This window comes from Saccopteryx leptura, chromosome 10 (assembly GCF_036850995.1).
Source record: "Saccopteryx leptura isolate mSacLep1 chromosome 10, mSacLep1_pri_phased_curated, whole genome shotgun sequence".
Lineage (NCBI taxonomy): Eukaryota > Metazoa > Chordata > Mammalia > Chiroptera > Emballonuridae > Saccopteryx > Saccopteryx leptura.
In genome coordinates, this window is record NC_089512.1 from 42,929,568 (window position 1) to 42,953,022 (window position 23,455).

The following is a 23,455-nucleotide window of genomic DNA, read 5'->3' on the forward strand; positions in this document are numbered from 1 at the left end:
AGTAAATCAGAAAAAAACAAGAACTACATGATTCCATACATTGGTGGAACATAAAAATGAGACTAAGAGACATGGACAAGAGTGTGGTGGTTACCAGGGGTGGGGGGAGGGAGGACAGGGGGAGAGTTAGGGGGAGGGGGAGGGGCACAGAGAACTAGATAGAGGGTGGCGAAGGACAATCTGACTTTGGGCGAGGGGTATGCAACATAATTTAATGACAAAATAACCTAGACATGTTTTCTTTGAATATATGTACCCTGATTTATTAATGTCATCCCATTACCATTAATAAAAATTTATTTAAAAAAAAAAATACATAGAACTAAATAAAAATGAAAATACAACATATCAAAATGTGTTAACCAACTAAATCAGTATTAAGAAGGAAATTTATAACAGTAAATATGTATATTAGGGATAAAAGGAAAAGTCTCAAATCAAGAAATAAAAGGTATATTTATTATAAAGGAAGCAATAAAACTTTCCCTATTTGCATATAACATAATTGTTTATTTAGACAATTCTTTAAAAAACTCCTAGAATAAGTGAGTTTAGTTGCAAGATAAAGATCACCAAGCAAAAAATCAGTCATATTTCTATATACTAACAACAAGCACGTGAAAGTCAAAACTACAATACTATTTACAATTGATCTTTTTTAAAAATGAAATATTTAGATATAAATCAGTAGAACATGTATAGAATTTGTATCCTGAAATTACATGATGTTATGGAAAAAAAAAAAGGCCTAGACAAATGGAAAGATTTACATACTCATAGATTCAGTGAATGATTTGGAGTCAGATTAGAGAAAACAAAATATAGTCTTAAAAACTGGAATACAGCTCAAATGAAATGATTCAGAATGGAGCAGAGAGAGGAAGAGATTTTTTTTAATTCTAGAATACAGGGTAGGAGACATAGCAGCTACATATATATAATCAGAAGGAAAGGAAAGAAGAGAAGGAGCACAGGCAATTTATGAAGAGGTTATAACTAAAAATTTTCCATATCTAATAAAAGGTGGCCCTGGCTGGTTGGCTCAGTGGTAGAGTGTCGGCCTGGCGTGCAGAAGTCCCGGGTTCGATTCCCGGCCAGGGCACACAGGAGAAGCACCCATCTGCTTCTCCACCCCTCCCCCCCTCCTTCCTCTCTGTCTCTCTCTTCCCCTCCCGCAGCGAGGCTCCATTGGAGCAAAGATGGCCCGGGCGCTGGGGATGGCTCCTTGGCCTCTGCCCCAGGCGCTAGAGTGGCTCTGGTCGCAACAGAGCGACGCCCCAGAGGGGCAGAGCATCGCCCCCTGGTGGGCAGAGTGTCGCCCCCTGGTGGACGTGCCGGGTGGATCCCAGTCGGGCGCATGCGAGAGTCTGTCTGACTGTCTCTCCCCATTTCCAGCTTCAGAAAAATACAAAAAAATAAAATAAAATAAAAGGTACCACTCTACAGATTTAAGAGACCCAGTGGTCCCAAAGCAGGATAAATAAAAATAAATCGCTATGTAAAACAACCAGAAAAATACAGATTACCTTTATAGGAATGGCAGTTAGATCATAGATGATTTCTCAACAGCAACAATTAAAGTCAGAAGATGGTGGAATAACAACTTCAGAATATTGAAGAAAAATTATTGCTATCCAATTATTTAAAACCCAGTGAAACTATCTTTTAGAAATGAGGTTGGCCCTGGCCAGTTGGCTCAGTGGCAGAGCATCAACCTGGTGTGTGGATGTCTTGGGTTTGATTCCCACTCAAGGCACACAGAAGAAGTGACCATCTGCTTCTCCACCCATCCCCCTCATCCTTCTCTCTAGCTCTCTCTCTCTCTCTCTCTCTCATTCTCTTTCTCTTTTTCTCTCTCACAGCCATGTTCAAATGGTTCAAGCAAGTTGGCCCTGGGCACTGACCATGGCTCCATGCCCTGCCTCAGGAGCTAAAAATAGCTCAGTTGCCAAGCAACAGAGCAGCGGCCTCAGATGAGCAAAGCATTCCCCAGTAGGGGGCTTGCCTGGTGGATCCCAGTCAGGGCACATGTTGGAGTCTGTCTCTCTGCCTCCCCACCTCTCATTTAAAATAAAAAAGGGAAAAAAAAGAAATGAGGTTAATTTTTTAAAATTATCTTTCAAGAATGAAGTCACTAATTTAAGGACATTCTACAGGATATATTCTGTCAGAAGGAAAGTGATTCCCAGATAAAAGGTCTGATATGTAAATAGAAATGGAGTACAAAGAAAATAGCAAATACTTGGGTAAACTGTTTTTGTCTATTTTATCTTTCCAAAGACCAACTATCTTAGTTTCATTGAACTTTTCTATTTGTTTTAATTTTTTTTTTTTTTTTTTTGTATTTTTCTGAAGCTGGAAATGGGGAGAGACAGTCAGACAGACTCCCGCATGCGCCCGACCGGGATCCACCTGGCATGCCCACCAGGGGCAACGCTCTGCCCACCAGGGGCTGATGCTCTGCCCCTCCGGGGCGTCGCTCTGCCGCGACCAGAACCACTCTAGCACCTGGGGCAGAGGCCAAGGAGCCATCCCCAGCGCCCGGGCCATCTTTGCTCCAATGGAGCCTTGGCTGCGGGAGGGGAAGAGAGAGAGAGGAAGGAGGGGGGGTGGTGGAGAAGCAAATGGGCGCTTCTCCTATGTGCCCTGGCTGGGAATCGAACCCGGGTCCCCCGCACGCCAGGCCGACGCTCTACCGCTGAGCCATCCGGCCAGGGCCTTGTTTTAATTCTTTATTGTTTATTTCTACTCTGATCTTAACTATTCCCTTCCCTCTATTTTGTGTTTTGTTCGTCTTTCTATAGTTCCATTAGATGTAGTGTGAGATTGTTTCTTTGAGATTTTTCTTGTTTTTTGAGGTAGACCCAGATAGCTCTGTACTTTCCCCTTAGAACTGCTTTTGCTGTGTCCCATAAATGTTGAAAAGTTGTGTTTTCATTTTCATTAGTTTCAAAATCATTTTTTATTTTCTGTTTTATTTCCTCTTTGATCCATTGGTTGTTTAGTAGCATGTTGTTTAGTCCCCACATACTTATGTTTTATCCAGCTTTTTCCTGTAGTTGGTTTCTAGTTTCATGCCATTGTGGGCAGAAAAGATGCTTGATATGACTTCAGTCTTCCTGAATTTATTGAGGCTAGTTTTGTGGTCTAATATGTAGTCTATCCGGGAGAATGTTCCATGGGTAAATTTAAATGTGATTGGTGTATAAAACAAAATACACTAGTAAGGTTAGGGAAATAAATAGACTTAAAATATTTACAATAATAATATGTAAGGAGGTATTAAACAGAGATACAGAGTTCTGAAGTCCTGTGTTGTTGAGGAAAAGGGTAAAGGTCTTAATTTACTTTGGATATAAGACTAGATATATTAAGTTTCAGTTTGAGAGGGAAAAAAATGAAATAAAATCCAAAGACAGAAAGAAAGAAAGAAAAAAACCCATAAAACTAATGACAAAAAAGAAACACAAAATAATATGGTAGCTTGAAACTTGAATATGTCAACAAGCCACATTAAATGTAAGTAAACTTAATGTTCCCATTAAAAATCAGAAACTGTAAAACTTGACCAAAAATATTTTAATTTAGCTATTTATAAAAGCTGTACTTGACAGAAACACAGAAAGGTTGAAAGAGAAAGATTTAAAATATATATACCATGCATATACTCATCAAAATAAAGCTGTTGAGGCTACATTAGTGTTCGGGGGGAAGGGTGTAAAGAGAGACAAATATAAGGTGACGGAAAATGATTTGACTTTGGGTGATGGGTATACAACATAATCAACAATTCAAATGCTATAGAGATGTTTACCTGAAATCTGCGTACTCTTATTGATCAATATCACCATGTTAAAGTTAATTTCCTAAATAAAATTTAAAAATAAAAAAAAACCAGAAAACTCCATAAGCATATTGGGAGATTTTAACATCCCTCTTTCAGTAACAATACAACAGGCAGACAAAATGTAAAATCAGTAAAAATGTAGATTTAAACAAAATGATAGCCAATCTTGACTGAATGGACAGAACATTGCACACAAAAATGAGAATACACATTTTTTTATGTACACATGGAACATTTACCAAATCTGGCTTGCCCTAGTCTGGAACATAAAGCAAGTATCAAACATTTGAAGTGATTAAAATGAATACAGATTATGTTCACTGACTACAGTGCAACTAAGCTAGAAATTAATAACAAAATGATAACCAAAAATTTCAATATGTTTGGTAAGTAAAAAAAATAATTTTAAGAACTGGCCAGATAGCTTAGTTGGTTAGAGCCTTGGTCAGCAAACCACAGCTTGCAAGCCACATGCGGCTCTTTGGCCCCTTGAGTGTTTAGCAAAGGCCAGCTAAGGAGTACCCTAATTAATTTAATAACAATGTACCTACCTATATCGTTTAAGTTTTAAAAATTTGGCTCCCAAAGGAAATTTCAGTCATTGTACTGTTGATATTTGGCTCTGTTGACTAATGAGTTTGATGACCACTGGTAGAGCGTCGTCCAGATCCACAAAGGTTGCTGGTTCATACCGTGGTCAGGACCCAAACAGGAACAGATAGATGTTTTATTCTCTCTCTCTCCTTCCTCTCTCTCTCCAAAATCAATAGATTAAAAAAAAATTTAAACAAGCTTTCAAAAAATTTTTTAAATAAAGAAAAAGTACTTTTAAATAACTCATAGGTCAAAAAAGACAATAAAATGAGAAAACATTTTGAATTGAATGATTATAAAACACTACATATGAAAATGGGTGGGATACAAGAAAAGACAATCTTAGAGAGAAATTTTATAGCTTGAACTATGTATATTAGAAAATGAGAAAGAACACAGATTAATTAGCTGAGTGTCCCTCATCAAGAAAGTAGAAGGATAGAATTAATAAAAATAAGAACAAATAGATGAAATAGAAAACAAACATTCAGCAGAGAAGATCAATAAAGCCAAAACTTGGTTCTTTGAAAATACTAGTAGCATGACAAACTTCTCCAAGGTGGAGCAAGGAAAAAGAACAGAGACGCAACCAGCTCTGGCCAGTTGACTCAGTGGAAGAATGTCAGGCCAGCATGTGGAAGTCCTGAGTTCAATTCCTGGTCAGGGCACACAGGAGAATCAACCATCTGCTTCTCCACTCCCTTTCCTTCTCTCCCTCTGTCTCTTCCCCTCCCACAGCCATGGCTCAAGGGGTTTGAGTGAGTTGGCATGAGCGTGCTGAGGATGGCTCCATGGCGTTGCCTCAGGCAATAAAATGGCTCCGTTCCTGAGCAACAGAGCATCAGCCCAGATGGGCAGAGCATCGCCCCCTAGTCGGCTTGCCAGGTGGATCCCAGTCAGGGCGCATGCAAAAGTCTGTCTCTGCCTCACCACCTCTCTCTTTCTCTCTCTCTCTCTCTCTCTCTCACACACACACACACACGCACACACACACACACACACACACACACACACACATACACACACAAAAACAAAGATGCAACCAACATTAAGAATGTAAAGGGCCTGACCTGTGGTGGCGCAGTGGGATAATGCGTCAACTTGGAACACTGAGGTCACTGGTTCAAAACCCTGGGCTTGCCTGGTCAAGGCATATATGGGAGTTGATGCTTCCTGCTCCTCCCCCTCCTCTCTCTCTCTCTCTCTCTCTCTCTCTCTCTCTTACTTACCAAACATATTGAATTTTTGGTTATCATTTTGTTATTAATTTCTAGCTTAGTTGCACTGTAGTCAGTGAACATAATCTGTATTCATTTTAATCACTTCAAATGTTTGATACTTGCTTTATGTTCCAGACTAGGGCAAGCCAGATTTGGTAAATGTTCCATGTGTACATAAAAAAATGTGTATTCTCATTTTTGTGTGCAATGTTCTGTCCATTCAGTCAAGATTGGCTATCATTTTGTTTAAATCTACATTTTTACTGATTTTACATTTTGTCTGCCTGTTGTATTGTTACTGAAAGAGGGATGTTAAAATCTCCCAATATGCTTATGGAGTTTTCTGGGTTTTTTTTATTTTTAAATTTTAATGCAATCCACTATATTCATTGAGTAAAGGAGAAAATCACACAGTAATTTCAAGAGTTGTAGAAAATGCATTTGATAGAATTTAATTATGACAAATGCTCTTAAACTAGGAATAGCTGGGAATGTCTTTGTTTTAATTTTATTTAGAAAACTAGCTTTAACATGGTGACATTGATCAGTAAGAGTACATGGGTTTCAGATAAACATTTCTATGGCATAGGCCGCACCTATGGCTTTGCTACCTCAATTACAGTTTTCAGATTCACTATCAGAGAGTTGGAAGGGTATGCAAAAGTTTTTTATAGACAAGTCTAGACAAGGTATACATTACTTCTATCCACATCCCATTGACTATAATTCAGTCAATTCACATAAACCCAACCTAATATCAGATAGTGGTCTATAGATTGCTTTGGTTGTTATGGACATTTTAATAATGCTAATTCTTCCTCTCCATGTACACAGTGTATACTTCCACTTATTTGTATCTTTTTCGGTTTCTTTCTTATAACTTTTTAAGTACAGGTCTTTTACATGGTTGGTTAAATTTATTCATAAGTATTTTATCATTTTAGATGCAATTGTAAAAGGGATTTCTTAGTTTTCCTTTCATTATTCATTATTTCTTTTTCATTATTCATTATACAAGTAATTTCTGTATATTTATTATGTATCCTGCTACTTTACTGAATTCATTTATCAGTAGATTCAACACAATTCCTATCAAGATACCTATGGTGTATTTCACAGAACTAGAACAAATATTTGAAAAATTTCTATAGAACCAGAGAACACCTCAAATAGCCACAGCAATCATGAGAAAGAAGAACAAAGTTGGAGGAATCATGCTACCTGATATCAAACTACACTACAAGGCCGTAGTGACTAAAACAGCAAGGTACTGGCATAAAAATATACATATATACTGCTCACAAAAATTAGGGGATATTTCAAAATGAATATGAAGCAATAAAAAAAAAGAAGCATTTGATTTTCTTTTTTTTATTAAACAAGACCATCAGAAAAGCATATGATAAGTCAAAGAAAGTTGTTCAATTATGCAAATGAGATGCAAAATCAACTTTTATTTCATTGGCGAAAATGCACTACATATATCAAAAGGCTGAAACTGCCTGACCAGCGTCGGACTGGGATGCAGAGGACCCAGGTTCAAGACCCCCGAGGTCGCCAGCTTGAGCACGGCTCATATGGTTTCAGCAAAAGCCTACCAGCTTGAACCGAAGGTTGCTGGGTCCAACAATGGGATATTTGGTCTGCTGAAGGCCCGTGGTCAAGGCACATATGAGAAAGCAATCAATGAACAATTAAGGTGCAATGAAAAACTAATGATTGATGCTTCTCATTCTTCATTCCTGTCTGTCTGTCCCTGTCTATCCCTCTCTCTGACTCACTCTCTGTCTCTGTAATAAATAAATAAATTAATTAATTAATTAAAAGGCTGAAAGTACTGGAGTATCTGCATGTTCCCTGATCCCCTAATTTTTGTGAGCAGTGTAGATCAATGGAACAGAATAAAGAGCCCAGAAACAAACCCTTGCCTTTATGATCTATTAATAAATAAATAAATAAAATGACAAAGGAGGCAAGAACATACAGTGGGGTAAAGATAGTCTAGTCTATAAATGGTTTGGGGAAAATTGAACAGATACGTGCAAAGAAATGAAACTAGACCACCTTCTTACACCATATAGAAGAATAAACTAAAAAATGGATTAAAGACTTAAATATAAGACTTGAAACCATAAAAATCTTAGAAGAAAACATAGGTAGTGAAACCTTGGACACTCCTCATAGCAGTATTTCTTTCTGATAAATATCCTTGGGCAAAGGAAACAAAAGAAAAAATAAGCAATTCTTTATAACAATTATGGGCAGTATACAATAAACAATAACCAATGTCGCCCTCAATAAAGTTAATAAAAAAAATTTTAAAGGAAAAAAATTGATAGTGAGAATAATACAAGGATACCTGCTAATATTATCTCGATTCAGCATTATACTACCAGTCTTAAATGATGTAACAAGAAAAATAATGTCACCCTGTTATATTTAATTTTCTAAATAAAATTTTTTTAAAAAGAAAAAGGTATAAGGATTGGAAAGGAATCAACAAAATAGTCATTATTTTCAGCTGGTATTAATTTGAACATAGAAGACTCAAAAGACTGCAGATAAATGATTAGTCAATAAAAGAGTTAAGCAAGGTTACTAGATACACAATACTAAATCAAGTATAGTTCTACATGTTAACAACAAATGCAAGAAAAAGTAATTTTTTAAATGACATTTAGAGTGACATCCAAAAAATCAAGTAGCTAGGAATCTTACAGAAGATGATTAAGTGCTCTATAAGAAAAATTATAAACCTTTAGAGACATTTAAGAAGAAATGGAAAGGTACCACACTCATGAATTAGAAGGCTCAATATTATAAAAATGGCACTTCTCCCTAAATTGAATTATTAATTCAGTTCAATTCCTATTGAGTTTTTAGCAGGTTTTTTTGGTTGGGGGTAGGGAATTCATTTTTGTGGATTTGACAAGCTCTAAAGTTTATATGGCAAGGGCAACATGTCAAGAATTGCCAAGACACTCTTGAAGAACAAGGTGGGAGGGTTTGCTTACCCAGGTATCAAGCTGTATAATAAGGCTATATTAAGCAAAGCAATGTGTCATTGCCCAGGGACAGGCAAACAGAGCAACAGATTAGAACAGAGAGTAGAGAAACGGGCCCATGCACAGACGGACACATGGGTGACAATGCACAGTGGGGTGGACAGGGTCTTTTTGATAAATATTGATGGAGTAATTGACTATCCAAATGGAAAATAACTTAATACAACTCACATGCACAAAGATTCAAATGTGAAAAACTAAACTAAACTTTTTATGCGATAATATAGGAAAATGCCTTTAGAATAAAATACACTCGTCATAAAGGAAAAAAATTAATAACCCAACTTCCTTAAAATTAAAAACTTTTGTTTTCAAAAGGAGTCTATAAAAAGAAAAATAAGATAAGCCATGAAATGAGAGAAGATATGTATGGCATATTACCAACTAAAAGCTAATATTTAGAATATATTAAGAACTCTACAAATCAATGACTGAAAGGCAGACAAACCAAAATATGGGCCAAAGATTTGGAACAGGCACTTCACAAAAAGAAATTAAGCTTTCATGTTTAATAATATATATGAACAAAGGCTCAGCTACATTAGTAAGGAGGAAAATGAACATTAAAACCACAATGAAATACAACTGCACATCTCCCAGATTGAGAAAATCTTGACAATAACCCCATGTGGCATGGTATGAAGCAAAATGAAACTCTCATACACTGCCGGTTGGAGGATAAATAGCTCCAACCACATTAGAAAACTGTGTGGCATCATCTAGGGAAGCTGCAAACACACCTCCCCTATGACTCAGCAATTCCACTCTTAGGGATGTGCCCTGAGAAATGTGTGCCTGTGTGCACAGGGGGACTTGTGCCAGGATTTTCATAGCAACCTTGTTTGTATTTGTCTAAAGCCAGAATCCAGCCGAGTCCATCAACAGTAAAATAGATTAATTATTAGGTATATAATCATGTAATGGATGTTATGCAGCAATAAAACTGGTTGTACTACATGAGTTTTGCTCCCATAAAGTGAAAAAGGCCTAACGAAAGAATACATTCAGTTGATTCAATTTATAAAAGTTTTAGAAGCAGGCAACATGAATTTATGTTTTTTAAGGCTGCATAAATACTTGAAATTTACTTATTATAAAACATTAATAGTAAAGAGAAGCTGTAAAGGAAAGCAAGAGAATTAACATTTAAAGGTAGGAACAGTAGGTAACTTCTGCCAGAATGGGGGTTGTGACAGGGCACTTACAGTGTGCCCGCAAAGTTCCGTATCTTGACCCACATGGTGATTAGATCAGGATGTACCTTATAACTGTCAAACCATCTGTGTACTGTGCTCTTTTATTTGTGTGTTATATTTTCTTATACAACTTTAAATGTATATATATATAAAATCAAAATATTATCCCACTCCATAAACCTTATCTGATTTCATCCTTATCACAAGGTCCTGCCAAGCAGGCATTATCCAGTTTTACAGATAAGAATACTGAAGTTCAAATAGCCAAGTGTTTTATTTTTTCCAGTAGCTTGGTAATTTGCCTAAGGTGTCCTATAAGCTCCTACCCAAGTCCTTTGAGTCCCATCATATCCTTTCCGTGATGGTTCTCTGTAGCTTCTACGCTGTCACTGCAGCTCTAAACTTAAAACGCCCATTCTCCAGACCCTGAGCCATCCAGCCTCGCTAATTAATTAACGCAGCTCACGCCTTTCCAAAGCAGGCCTTCCAATTCCCTTAGCAGCACATTCCTCCAAAGCCACTGTGAGGGCTGTGCAGTAAACCTGCTTCCCATCACCCGCCCACCTGGTTCAGGCTAAAGCCCACCCCTTCATCTTTGACCCACAAAATCCCCTATTTGGGCTAAGAAACTATATGTAACTATTGTCCCATTCATGATTAGGGGATGATGGTGCCTCTGTTATGTCCCAGACAGGGAAGTCATGGTGTTCCTCCAACACACTGTGACTCAAACTGTCCACATGGCTCCCCGGGAGCCTTGTTTGCCCCCCTCTTCCTCTCAAGAGGTGGCACTCTGGGTTGAAGAAGACTCTGAAGAAGAAGAACATGGTCCTGAGGTGGCTTTCCCACTTGCCTCAGGGTGCTGGCCATTCAGGAGGGGGTGCCAGGACGAGACATGGATATTTTAAGCACCTGCCTGAGTCCAGGCTGCCAAGTGGAAAGCATTTGTAAGTACAACGCCACTGTTCTCCTTTTCCTAGGACTGTACCAGGTGATCGGGGGTGTCATCTCTCCCGTCAATGACAACTACAGGAAGAAAGACCTCGCAGCTGCCCACCACCGAGTGGCCATGGTCCGGCTGGCCCTGCAGACATCCGACTGGATCCGGGTGGACCCCTGGGAGAGTGAGCAGGCGCAATGGATGGAGACGGTGAAGGTGCTGAGGTAACGATGGGCATGCTTTCATGAAATGTCCAGGGGCCCTGGGACGTGTCTGTGAGCCCAGAGGTTGAGAGGTAGGGATAGTGTTGAGTGGGGCTTCAGCCAGGCCTTCTTGGTCAAAATCCAACCCTGGAGGGATAAAACCAACAGACTCATGCTCTCAGAGAGGTCCTATGAGAAATCACATACCACTGCCCTCAGGATGGGCTTTCTGGAAACGCCCAGTCTAATTTCCGCGGGCCATACGAGCCGGGTCCACTGCCATCAGCGCTTAGTAGCTGTGTGACTTTTAGGCACTTGACCTAACTTCTCTGAGACACATTTCTCACTTGCAAAATGGGCAAAATGGGGACGATAAATCCTAATTAAAGATGTAAATAACTTTTCTGATGCAGAACCACACAAAAAATATTCAGTAATTGGGACCTTTTATTATTGTCACATTGAATAAGTTGAAAACCGCATATAAATAATAAGCCATCTTTTCCAATTATACAAATCCTGGGTTCTACAAATCTGGACTTTAAAATAGAGGGGGGCGGTGAATCTAGAAATAGTTATATGGGTTTTTATTTTTTCCCTTTGGAATTGCTGCTAATGTTCAGCATAAGTAATTTGCTGTTTAAAAGCCCTGGCTAGCCCTCCGTGTTAGGACAGTGGGTCTCTGAGTTGCATCTGGGAAACGTTACTGGGAGTTTGCTAGAGAAGCAGAAAGTCCCACCTGTCCTGGCTGTCACAGGGGATTCTGAGGTGAGCCTGCCTCCTCCCTAATGACAGCCAACTCTGCTGGAAGGGATTGCAAACTATGGGCTGTGTCATTCCTATATTGAAGCACAAGGATTGTCAGAGAGTAAGAAGCACAAGGGACAAGTTGAATAGTTGGCAGGTCTGTTTATAATCTGGTTTAGTTTTCATTTTGTACTTCAAAGTTACTTGGGAGGCCCTGGTCGGTTGGCTCAGTGGTAGAGCATCAGCCTGGCATGTGGATGTCCCGGGTTCAATTCCCAGTCAGGGCACAGAGGAGAAGCACCCATCTGCTTCTCCACCCTTCCCCCTCTCTTTTCTCTCTGTCTCTCTCTTCCCCTCTTGCAGCCAAGGCTCCATTGGAGCAAGGTTGGACTGGGCACTGAGGATGGCACTATAGCCTCACCTCAGGCACTAAAATGGCTCCAGTTGCAATGGAGCAATGCCCCAGATGGGCAAGGCATAGAACCCTGGTGGGCAAGCTGGGTGGATCCCGGTTGGGGCGCATGCAGGAGTCTGTCTCTCTGCCTCCCTGCTTCTCACATCAGAAAAATACAAAAAAAAAGTCACATAGGAGAAAAATGTTTACCTTTTTAGTATGGGTAAATATTTAGTTATATATCCTGGTTATTATTTATGCTTTGGGGGGAAAGAACCAACTAAAGCTTTCAGCAGTTACAGTTCTACTTCAGAACCTGTTGCCAAGTTAAAAGGAGAGCAAATATGGAATAACTGTTAGGACATGCGCTTTTCTTAACAGAAGGAGTAAATTTACACCTAGATCATTCTTTCAGAATAAGCCGTAGTGTCAGCTCTCATTTATCCAGGCTAACAGGGGAATAGAAACAATAGACAATCCAACAAATCATTTAGCTTAAATATATAAGCAGAACCAGACAGATGCTGTCCTCCTCTGCTCTGTGGAGTCTGGCAGAGGGCCCAGGCTTAGAGCCCAGTTTACTAGCTAAGTGACTTAATGAAAGTAAGTTAGCCCCTCTGAGCCTCAGTTCCTCACCTGATAATATGGGAATGACAGCACCTGCTTCACTGGGGTGCAGCGTGCATTAAATGAGATAGTATAGGAAAAAACAGCTGGTTTCTGGTAGGTGCTTAATAATGTTAGTTATCTTCCCTGCATCCCTAACGCTGGCCTGTAATTTATCCTGGATAAATAGGGACTGACCACAGTACTACATCATATTCCTAGTGTTTCTGCTGCAAAAATGCAGGTGCAAGCTAAAATTTTACTGAACATTCTTTTCCTTTTCTTTTCTTTTCTTTTTTTTTTTTACTATATCCTTTAGTTCAGTACTTCTCAGCCCTGGCTATACCATGAATCACCTAGGGGGCTTTCAAAAGTATCAGTGCCTGAGTCTTACCCCAGAGACTGGGATGTCATCACGGTTTTTTAGAGCTCCCTGGTGATTTTAATGTCAGGCTGGCTTGTGGCCAGGATTGAGGCCACGGACTGAGTTGCCAAGTATATGACTCGGGCTTTTCATTAGTACCAAGATCCATCTAAACCAGTGGTCTCAACTCTGGCCATAGGGATCACCTGGGAAGCTTTTTTTAAAAATGCTCACCCCGCTCCCAAGATTATGATTTGTCTAGGTTGGGGTGTAGTCATGGGTAGTTTTTAAAAGGTCTGAGAATGATTTCTTTTGCGCAGCCAAGCTTGAGAATCTACTGATACAGATACAGACAGTGAACACCATTTTATCAGATAGCTGATTATCCATATTGGAGTGAGCTTCATATCCAAGTGTATCCATTGCATTAGAAAATTTGTTTGATTACAAATGTTTTTATAAAGCTACCAGAAGTACCCTTTTTTTTTTTAAGATTGAAAATCTGGTTAAAATTGTAAAGTTAGGTGATTTTTACAAGCATGGTAAATCTGCCCTGCCCTTTGCTCCATTTAGTATCTTCTTGATAGAGTCAACAGTGAATTTCCCTCATAGTAATAGTGACAAATATCACTGTAAAATAAGCCCACTGTGGGGCTTATTGAGGATTCTTTTTCTCCATATCAGGTTGCTTATTTTTACTCTAATTTTTAAAATCAAGGCCAGCTTTCATGCTTTTAGGGCATGTGATAACTTATTTCATTCACCTTTTCCCCCATTGTGTGGGGGGAACCTTGGTTACATGCCACTTGATATGGTCCATCCTCATCATCTCCTGAACCCCTTGGCAAACATGATCTTATGTTGTCCTCATTTTACAGATGAAGAAACCAAAGTTTAGGAAGCTAAGTTTATCACACAACACATAAGCAAGTGGTAGAGCCCCAGTGTGTTCAACTCTGAAGCCGTGCTCATGGCTGTCTTCAAAACCATGAAGACATTGTGGGAACACAACGTGGCTGACTTCGCATCGGCCCTGGTGTCCCTGGAGACCACGGGGGCTGCTTAGGACATAGGGAACGTGTGCCCAGGGTCAGTCCTCAGGCCCTGGCTGAGCACACCAGGATACCATTGGTACAGGCAACAAGAGGAATTGATGGACACTTCACACACAGGCAGAATGGGAGTCTGTAAGGAAGAGGCATTCGGCAGTGAAAGTAATCATTTGCACCCCAGAGTTTAGAGACCTAGCTAATATTCAAAGTATGGTTGACTTGAACTAGAAGCTTCAAGGTAAATAAAATAAAATGACAGCACCTTGTACTCATCACCTACCATTGTATACCAGGCACTTTCATGTATATAATGTCCAATCAGCTCAGCAACTCTGACAAGTAGGTGGGTTTAAGCCCCATTTTACGTTTAAAGAAGTGGAGGATCTGAAAGGATCAGTAACCTACTCAAAGTCTTACAATTAGAAAGCAGAAGTGAGACTCCAGCCTACTTCAGTCTGATGTAAGATTTTAGACTAACCAGGAGTGAACACTCAGAGATGAAACTTACCCAAACCAAAGCAGAAAGACAATATGGGAGCACCTTGGGCTTAAGAAAACGCTGATAGTCTCTGAGATCCTCAGGAAGGACTCTGGACCACAATGAAATGTATTGATTTATCCACTCCTTCCATCATTCCTGAATTCAGCCGACTCCCGGTAAGCAGCTCCTGGGTACAAAGGCTATATAAGGATTAATTAAATGAGCTCCCTGTTCACAATCTGGTGGGGAAGACAGACTGACAACAGTAATAATAATAACAGCTTACATTTATTGGGCACGTTCTTTGTGTGGGCCAGCGCTAGGCTCGTCACTTAATCCTCACAACAGCTCCCTAGGGTAGGGTGCTGGCGCCCTCCCCCACGCTGCAGATCAGGAAACGGGCGGCAGGTTGCAGAAGGAACCCACCAGGACTGCGCAGCGACAGCTGGAACCAGAGTCCCCACCCAGGCCGTCTAACTCTCGAGCTTCACCCTTACACTGAGCCTTCCCCCAGCAAGAATCGGCATGGAGCCTCTTCCCGGCATTAGGCAGAGTAGATCCCTTCTTCCTTCGTGTTCTTGTGAGACTCAGTGGAGATGAGGGTGGCATTCACTTTCATGACCAATTAGCAGACAAGGTCAGTGAGGCTCTGAGGGTGTTACTGACCCATCCAGGATCATACATGCAGGAGAACCTAAACTTGAACCCATCTGCTCTGGCTGCAAAGCACATGCTTTTACCACCAGGCACTGCTCCCTCCCAAGTACAAGTCTAGTTAATGCATAATACAGAAGGTAGAAGATGGAAGATTTAATCGATATGACACAGTGATTACCTGTGTTTGATTAAACAAAAAGAAGACACCGCTACCTCTTGATTTGCAGAAGACAGAATGCTAAAAGAACCATGCATGCCAAATTGGTGTGTCTAATCATATTTGAAGTGCTAACATGTAACGTGATTTGCTGTGTGCACACACTGTTCAGTGCACTTTGCATGCACAGCTCCTTTAATCTCATAACCGCCCATTGGAGGCACACGGTGCCCTTACTCCTCATTTTGCAGGTGTTGAACCATTCAAACTCGGGGTCCCACAGCTGACCTGTGGGCAGCTGGGATTCAACCCAGCAGTCTGGCTTGGAGCCAGACTCTTAACCATTACCCTCTCTAGTTCTAAGGGACTAACTTAGGACAAAAGCAAGCATCTCTTTTGGGAGCCAGCTGTAGGGCCAGTGCTTACTGTGTACTAGCTTATTTACCTTCACAGAAGTCTAAAAAGTAAGTGTTATTATCCCGCATTTACAAATGAAAAATTGTATTTTGAATTCATGTCTGTCTGATTATAATAGCCCATGTCTTTAACCCCTACTCAACTCTTTCTTAAAAGTGAGATACTGAAAGAAAATGTGGAAAGAGTAAGAATATGCTAATTTCCCCCCTTTTATACAGAGCTCACAGAAGGCAGTGAACTGTCTTGGGTGGGGCACTCTGGAAGGACCCCACAGCCTCTGCTTTCTGCCTAGCACCTGGCACAGTGCCTGGCACATAGTAGGCTCTCAGCAAGATTTGTGGAACGTGCTACCTAAAATAGACAAAAGCAGGCTGCGACTTAACCTCTGAGAGCCCCTGGGTGGCTTTGGGGGACTGTAGGCCGGCCGCACAGACCCACCCTGAGCCGTCTGTTTACAACACAGGCATCATCACAGCGAACTGCTCAGATCTCTGCCCCAGAAGGAAGGCTGGGACCAAGGCAAAGCTGTCTCCCCGGTGCCCACAGGTGGGTGTTGACCCCCTTGTCTGTGGGAGGGAGAACTGATGGGAGGCTCAGGTCACAGCTTTCTGGGCACAGATAAGCATGTTGAGGCCTACCGAGTTGAGGTGAAGCTTCCCAGGTCAAATTAAACCATCTGCCTCCACCCTTTATAAAGTACTGTACTAGTTCGGGATTTCCTGCCCCGCAGGGGTTGCCTACCCTTGTGACTTGTGCTTGTGACATGGATTACAGTCAGGGCTACACAGGGATAGATTGGTGAGTGATGCTGGGGTTCTTTTAAAAGCCTCTTTTTGTTTTGTTTTTTTTGTTTTTAAGGTGGGTTTTTTTTCTTTTTTAAATACAAAATATGCCACTATAACCGTTAAACTCAGTGGTTCACTTAGAAAAGAACCATTGGTGCAGGCAACAAGAGGAATTGATGTTTTTAAGGGAATTTAGAGTTGATTTGGATTATTCTTTTAATTTGTAACCCTGGGTTTCTACCCTGTTGTCAACTCCTGGAATGTGATGGAACCTGTCATCTATGATTTCAAAGTACCTTCTTTTTCTCATGGCATCTATGGTCCTGGGGGCTCAAATGCATGGCTCCCTCATGCAAACAAAAGGGAGTAACAGGTGATGGGGGAGCAGGGTGTGACACACAAGGGAATTCATTCCTGGTCCCACTGGGCTGCGACTCCAGAGCCCTATCTGCGGCTCTCCCAACCTCGGCTGGTGGGACACTGTTTCCAGATCAGAAGGCTTGGGACTGTCATGGTTAAACAAAACTGAAATGGTTTCCTTCCTGCAGGGCCTTTACTGTGTTTATGTGCATCCTGACTCTTCAGAAAAGGGAAATGGCAGCCATCAGCATGTTTTAGTCGCAAAACTCTTTTTCATGCGTATTAGTATTTCTCAGAACTGGTGCTTGCCAGAACACCAACTGGGAAACATTCTTCTAGAAGGACTTGAAAGTGGCACTAGGCCATGGAGGTTTCATGCAGCAGTCCCCAAATGCTGGTCAGAGGGTCACTCTCAGCAGAGTCACCAGTGAGGCTTGTTAAAAGCACTAATTCCCAGGCCATCCCCAGACCTCCTGAGTGGGAGAGGCACCTGGGAATCTGGGTGTTTGATAGGCGCTCTGAGGAAGTGCTTTACAGGCAGTTTGGGGAACTGCATGTGAAGGAATCTAAGAAGGAAGGAGTTGTAGCGTCTCCGGTATAATAAGCTGATACAGTGTTTATTGTATGCCTCTGGTCTCTGCCTGTCCTCCGGACCACATGGGTTACTCCCCTTGCCCTCCGTCATGAGCACAGTGCAGTGTGGATTCTCAAGCCTTTTGCCTCCTTTCTGAGTCATCACTGGCTCGGTGGTCACTGCTAATAGGGTTGGAGTGATGCTTGCCGAACACCTGCCTGGACCTCGCCCTGGTTCAGGCTAGAACACACAGCCTGCCCAGCCTCTGACCTCAGCTGGAGACAGGCTGTGGATGGTAGTGAGTCTGGGCATGGATCGGGAAAGCTGCCTGGAGGAGGAAACGCCTGCACCTAGACCCGCAGGATCAGTAGGTTATCTGGGGTTGGGGCATTCCTGGCCGAAGGGTAGCTGAGCAGGGCCAGAGGCAGGAATGAGCACAGGTGCTGGGCGCTCTGTGCCACCAGGGAGTGCTGGCGCCCCCAGCGATGTGGGAGGGATGCTGCCGTTTCCATCTTCTCACACTTCCCCTCTCTGCAGATGCTTCCAGAATACCTGTCTCAGCTCTTTACGGGCCTGCCCCCCTGTTGAAACCTGTCTGACCCGTGAGGCCCAGTTTGGAACATACCTTCCGCATGAAACCACTTCCCCCAACTTTCACTGAGAGGGACTCGCCCTCCCTCTGCCAAAGCTCACAGCACACTCTTTGGGGTTTGTTTTTCTTGGGGCCACTGGCCTGCTCTACGTGGCCGTGCAGTGTTGGGGTCTATTATCCCCTCTCTCTCTGTTCAAACCCTAAATTCTACTCATCTTGTTCTTGTCAAAAATAAATGTTAAAAAAAGGAAGTTTACAATAAATAAAAAGTGGGCTTTTCAGTTTACCAAAATATATTATGGGCTTTAAAAATGTCCATGCCTCTTGTTTGAAATAGTCCCCTCCTAGGAATCTAGCTGAGAAAATAATTAGAAATTGGGACAGAGATTTATGCAGAAAGATGTTTACCACAGCAATTTTTATAATGGCAGAAAATGAAAACAACCTCAGTGTTGAATACAAGGGGATGTGTAAGTAGATTATACCGTATACATGGGGTGAAGAGCCTACACAAAAGGATTGCGTGGTACGGAGAAACGTTTATGAGGTAAGTGGGAAAAACCAGGGTACAATCCTGTATTTATAATCTCAGGTTATAGGAAAATATGTAGATATTTAAAAATACACTAAAACATGGTTTGTAGAAAGCAGAATTATTATTGTGGTTTCCTACTTTTAACTCTGGCGTCTTTTCCAAACATTCCATGATTGACACAGATCTCATATTTGTAATCAGAAAAAACAACAATGCTAGAGCCATTTTAAAAAGGAAAGTGGAGTTTTTCTCAGCGTAAGTTTGGCTTTTGATACGGTGGCTTGCATGTACTGGTGACGCGTTTCTAAAGGACCACTTTGTGTGCCGTGTAATTTTTACTGTGTGCTCTTCTGCTCTAGGATTGCAAATGACAGGCTGAGCTCAGCACTTCCTGGCTGCCAGAGCCCTGCTCTGCTCGTCACTGCTGGGATTTGCAGTCCTCCTTGGCCTCGCCAGCCATGTGGATTGCTTGCTGTGTTCTGGGCTACTTGAGTGTAACACGGGGATGGGTGATGCCTGGGTCCTTTAAAAGCCTGCCTGTGTCTGTCTTTTGTGAAGGTGGTCCTCGCCCTTGGCCAGTGGGGCTGAGCACAGCTCGGTGACCTTCAGCGGACTCCCTTTCCACACAGCCAGGGCAGGCGTTCCGTCCGGTTCCGTTTCCCACTGACTTGGCTGGTTAAGTTGGGTGCTGCCCTGCAGATGCCAGGCCCCGGCTTCATCTCCTGTGTAGACTCAGAAGTCCCACGCTCTGGAATGTGTCTGTGTGGCCCGCGTGGCCATGTCCATACCCTGTGCGAGGCAGGAAGCTCACACAGCGACCGCTGCCTCACTCAATTCCCACAGCTTCCACAGGAGGCTCTGTCACCCCCTTCACAGCTGGGGAAGCAGGCGTGTCTGCTACAACTACCCCAGTCCCAGAAGATCTGAAATTCGAACCCAGGGCTGACTGACCGCAGGTTTGTGCTCTTTAGTGCCATAGTTAGGGCAACTGGACATTCAAAGGAAAGGGCCCTGATGGCACTTCCCTCACATTCCATATAAATCTCTGTTTCATCTGCTTTTCAAAGCCTGTGGCTATTCAAAGAGGGCACGCTGCCTGAAAATGCCAGTAGATATCCTATTTATGTCACTGTGTCACCGTCCAGACAAGTCAAATTGGCAGCCTTTATTCAACACCTCAGACTTATGTACTTTGGATTTGCATGGTCAGAGCCAGCCGATCTGAAGATTTTGTAGAGTGATGTGAATGGATTTGAAAGAGATATGCAAACGCCTCTGTGAGGCCTGATAACAGGGCTGCCCAGAGTTGAGGTCTGGGCACCTGTTGCCAGAAGAAGACACGCGTTGACTTCAAGAACAGGGAGATGTGAGCATTTATTCCCTGTAGGCAAGGGCTCAAGGTGAATCATATTCCTTACTGTCATTTTTAATGAATCAAGTGGTAGCTAATATTGAAGCTGATATATGGCAGTTGTCCTCACAAACACCTACTGGGAGAAGAAAGGGGTGTCTTCTCTGTTCTCTGACCTATGGGAACTGGGGTATGTGTGCCCTAGTCCTCTGGAGACCCTGGAATTAAATCCTCATTTAATGTCCCCCATAGGAAGAGCATATAAAAACCACCCATCTGTTTAAAAGGACAAACTCTGGACTTATGCTAATTACAATGGTTGAATAAATAAGAAATTAGAGTAAAACCTCACAGGTGCAGGATAGTTCCAATCCACATATATGTTGAAACAATGAGATCAGCCCAAATTAGTGAAAAGTGTGAGATACGAAATAATTTTTAAATGAAGTTTTATTGATTTTACAAGGCCAGGAGATACCCCATAACTGTTCGATGGCTGTGTTGATGAATGAATTGGTGGATAAGTAGGTGGGTGGGTGGATGGTAGCTAACATATACCACATTCACTCTGTTCCAATTAATGTTCTAAGTTCTTTACATTTATAAGCTCATCCAATTCTAAAATAATCTGACTTGATAAGGACTGTTAATATCCTCATTTTAAAGTTGAGGTCACACAGCTGTTGAATGACAGAAACAGGATTTGAATCTAAGATGTCTGGCTCTTAGAATCCTACTTCTTAACGTGGAGAATTCATGAATCCATGCAAAAAGTGTTTGAATGTCATTTCATTATGCTGCTGGAGTGTTTGAAAAGAGTGTTTCTATAATTACATCTGCTGAATAAACAAGTCTGTGCCCACCATTTCACAGATGGGAAACTGAGGCCCAGAGAAGGAAAGATCTTGGCTGTAGCCTCACAACAGCCTGTGCCCACCCGAGGCTGGACCGCAGGCCTCCATGACACTTCCAAGTTTTCACTTTCCATCCCACAGCCGATCTAGTACTCCTCTCTAAACTCAGCTCGGTGGTCCATGTCCAGATGCCTTCCAAGTTTCCACAGTGCAGGAGCCCAAACTGAATGTTTACATCAGGTTTTTCCCAGCAGGTAGTATCCCTGAAGCCCCTCCCAATGAGGTTTCATGGTGACTGAGAGGTGCCAGTGCTCTAGGAGCCCAGCCTTCGCAGTTTGCTCAAGCTAGAATCCACCTGTAGAGATACCAGAACGTTGCTTCTACCACACACTTGATTTTTCCTTTCCAAATTCAGGAAGGGCTTCTCATTTCTGATGCATGTACAATTCCTGCCAGCAGGCGGCAGCAGAGCCTAGCAATTAAGAATACCCCACCTGGAGGCTGGCTGTCAGGTTTGAGTCCTGACTACTCTGCCTAGATAAGTGACCTAAGACAAGTCACTTGCCTCACCGTGCCTCTGTTTCTCCCTCTGAAAAATGGGCACAACAATAATACCTACCTCATAAAGTTCTTCTGAGGCTCAAGTGAGATTATACATGGAGGGCACGCTTAGCAATCAATAGTGTTTATAAGTAAGCATGCAGTAAATGTTAAGGTACTGTATTCTTTTATCATCACAATCACCATTCTGTTAGAACAAATGTCAAAGGATTATCCATATTGATCAGTTGTTCTAGAACTTTGCTTCATTAAAAACAGAGGAGCGGTCATCAGCTGGGGTCTTAGAGACCTTTTGGGTTTCCTTTATAATTAACCTTTATGATGAGATCTTAGTTATAGAAGTACACATGTTAGAGCTGAAATGGATTTTGAGACGGGAAGTAACTTGCCTGAGGCCCAGAGCTTGTTAGTCCTAGGGCTTCAAGAAGCGTATCTCTGTCAGAAGCTGGGGTCCCGGGCACAGCGCAGCCACCTCTGGGCCACTCTGCTGGGGGATAACAGACTTGTGCTATGACACTGAAAATAAAAGCTGTGTTTTTATTACTTGACATTTCACCAATATAAAAAGATTTATTGATTGAATTATTATAATTGTATGTCCCTGAAGTAGCTTCTGATTCATCCTTTTTCTTTTTAAGTCATGAACATGGAGACATTGAGTTGTTCCCAATACATTCCAAGAAAAGCATTCTATGATCATTTCAAATGGGATGTGTTGTCCTTACTGGCCATGACCCTCCCTCTAACTTTGCTGGGCTCCACCCTTGTTTTTCCAGCTGTACCGGAACTGAAGCTCCTCTGCGGGGCCGATGTCCTCAAGACCTTCCAGACCCCCGACCTCTGGAAAGACGAGCACATCCAGGAAATAGTGGAGCAGTTCGGCTTGGTGTGTGTGAGCCGGGCTGGTTACAACCCACAGGGCTACATCTCGGGCTCGCCCGTCCTTCAGAGGTTCCGGCACAACATTCACCTGGTGCAGGAGCCGGTGCGGAACGAGATCAGCGCCACGTTCATCCGGAGGGCCTTGGGCCGAGGGCTGAGCGTGAAGTACCTGCTCCCGGACCCCGTCATCGCCTACATCCAGGACCACCACCTCTATTCCGGGGACGGCTCCTGGGAAGGCGCTGGCGCCCAGCACAGTGACGGCGAGACAAGCTGGGGAGGGCCAGCCACTTCTCCGCCCAGCCCCTCCTGAGGAGAAAGCGGTTAAGGTCTCTGCTTTCCTTTTTGCTTTTCTGGGTTTTTGTTTTTTTGTTTTTTTTTATTACAACAGTGATCTTACTTCTGAGGAGACTTCTGTCCCAAGAAGAGATTCCTTCTTTCAAGAGGAGCAAATGCTACATCGCAAGGATGGACGTTTATCAAAGAAGTTAAAGCGGTGTGGCAGGTCGTTAGGATTAGGCAAAAGCCCTCAGAACCTCTGAGGGAAGAGGCCTTCTCATTTTGTAAACGGTAATTGTGACGTGCATTGAAGGCAATCCTGCATATGACAAGGTCCCCTGTGAGTCAGATCAGAATTGCCCACAGTGCATTTTTTAACTACGGCCAGGTGCAGTGTGCTGATCTTGATTGGAGAGAGTTGACAGGACGCTAATTACTGTCAGCAGGCTTTGTCAACACCATGTTTCAAACAATACTGAGGACTTAAAAAGTTGGAAGCAGCACTTTGCTGATTTACAGCAAATCTTCTGTTAAGAACTAGAATCTCCCTGCTTACTGACTGTTGATAAAATTTAAACTAAAATTGTTTTAAGTACTGATCCTCAAACAATATTTTTGATACAGCAGATATTTTTAACACAGCTATTCTATCAGTGCCAGGAATCTTGACTTCCAGGTTTCTAAAAAGAAACTGAGGTAAGAGATGCCTCAACTGTGTTAGAGGATCTTTCTGAATGTTTAA

General features: G+C 42.2%; 1 protein-coding gene across 3 annotated transcripts in view; it reads left to right on the forward strand.

The window, feature by feature from the left end:
* Positions 1 to 22,946, forward strand: part of NMNAT3 (nicotinamide nucleotide adenylyltransferase 3) — a 129,863-nt gene extending 106,917 nt beyond the window's left edge. The window contains exons 3-5 of one of the 3 annotated variants that reach the window (XR_010747261.1): positions 10,903 to 11,086; positions 16,159 to 16,486; positions 22,329 to 22,393. Coding sequence is in view for 2 of the 3 variants with exons in the window: in XM_066352045.1 (XP_066208142.1) it covers positions 10,903 to 11,086; positions 16,404 to 16,486; positions 22,329 to 22,747 (686 nt within the window). In the remaining variant the exon portion in view is untranslated. Of the gene's footprint in view, positions 1 to 10,902; positions 11,087 to 16,158; positions 16,487 to 22,328 lie in introns of all 3 variants that reach the window. The other 2 variants (XM_066352045.1, XM_066352046.1) reach the window with 2 other exon arrangements.
* Positions 22,947 to 23,455: the final 509 nt, after the last annotated feature.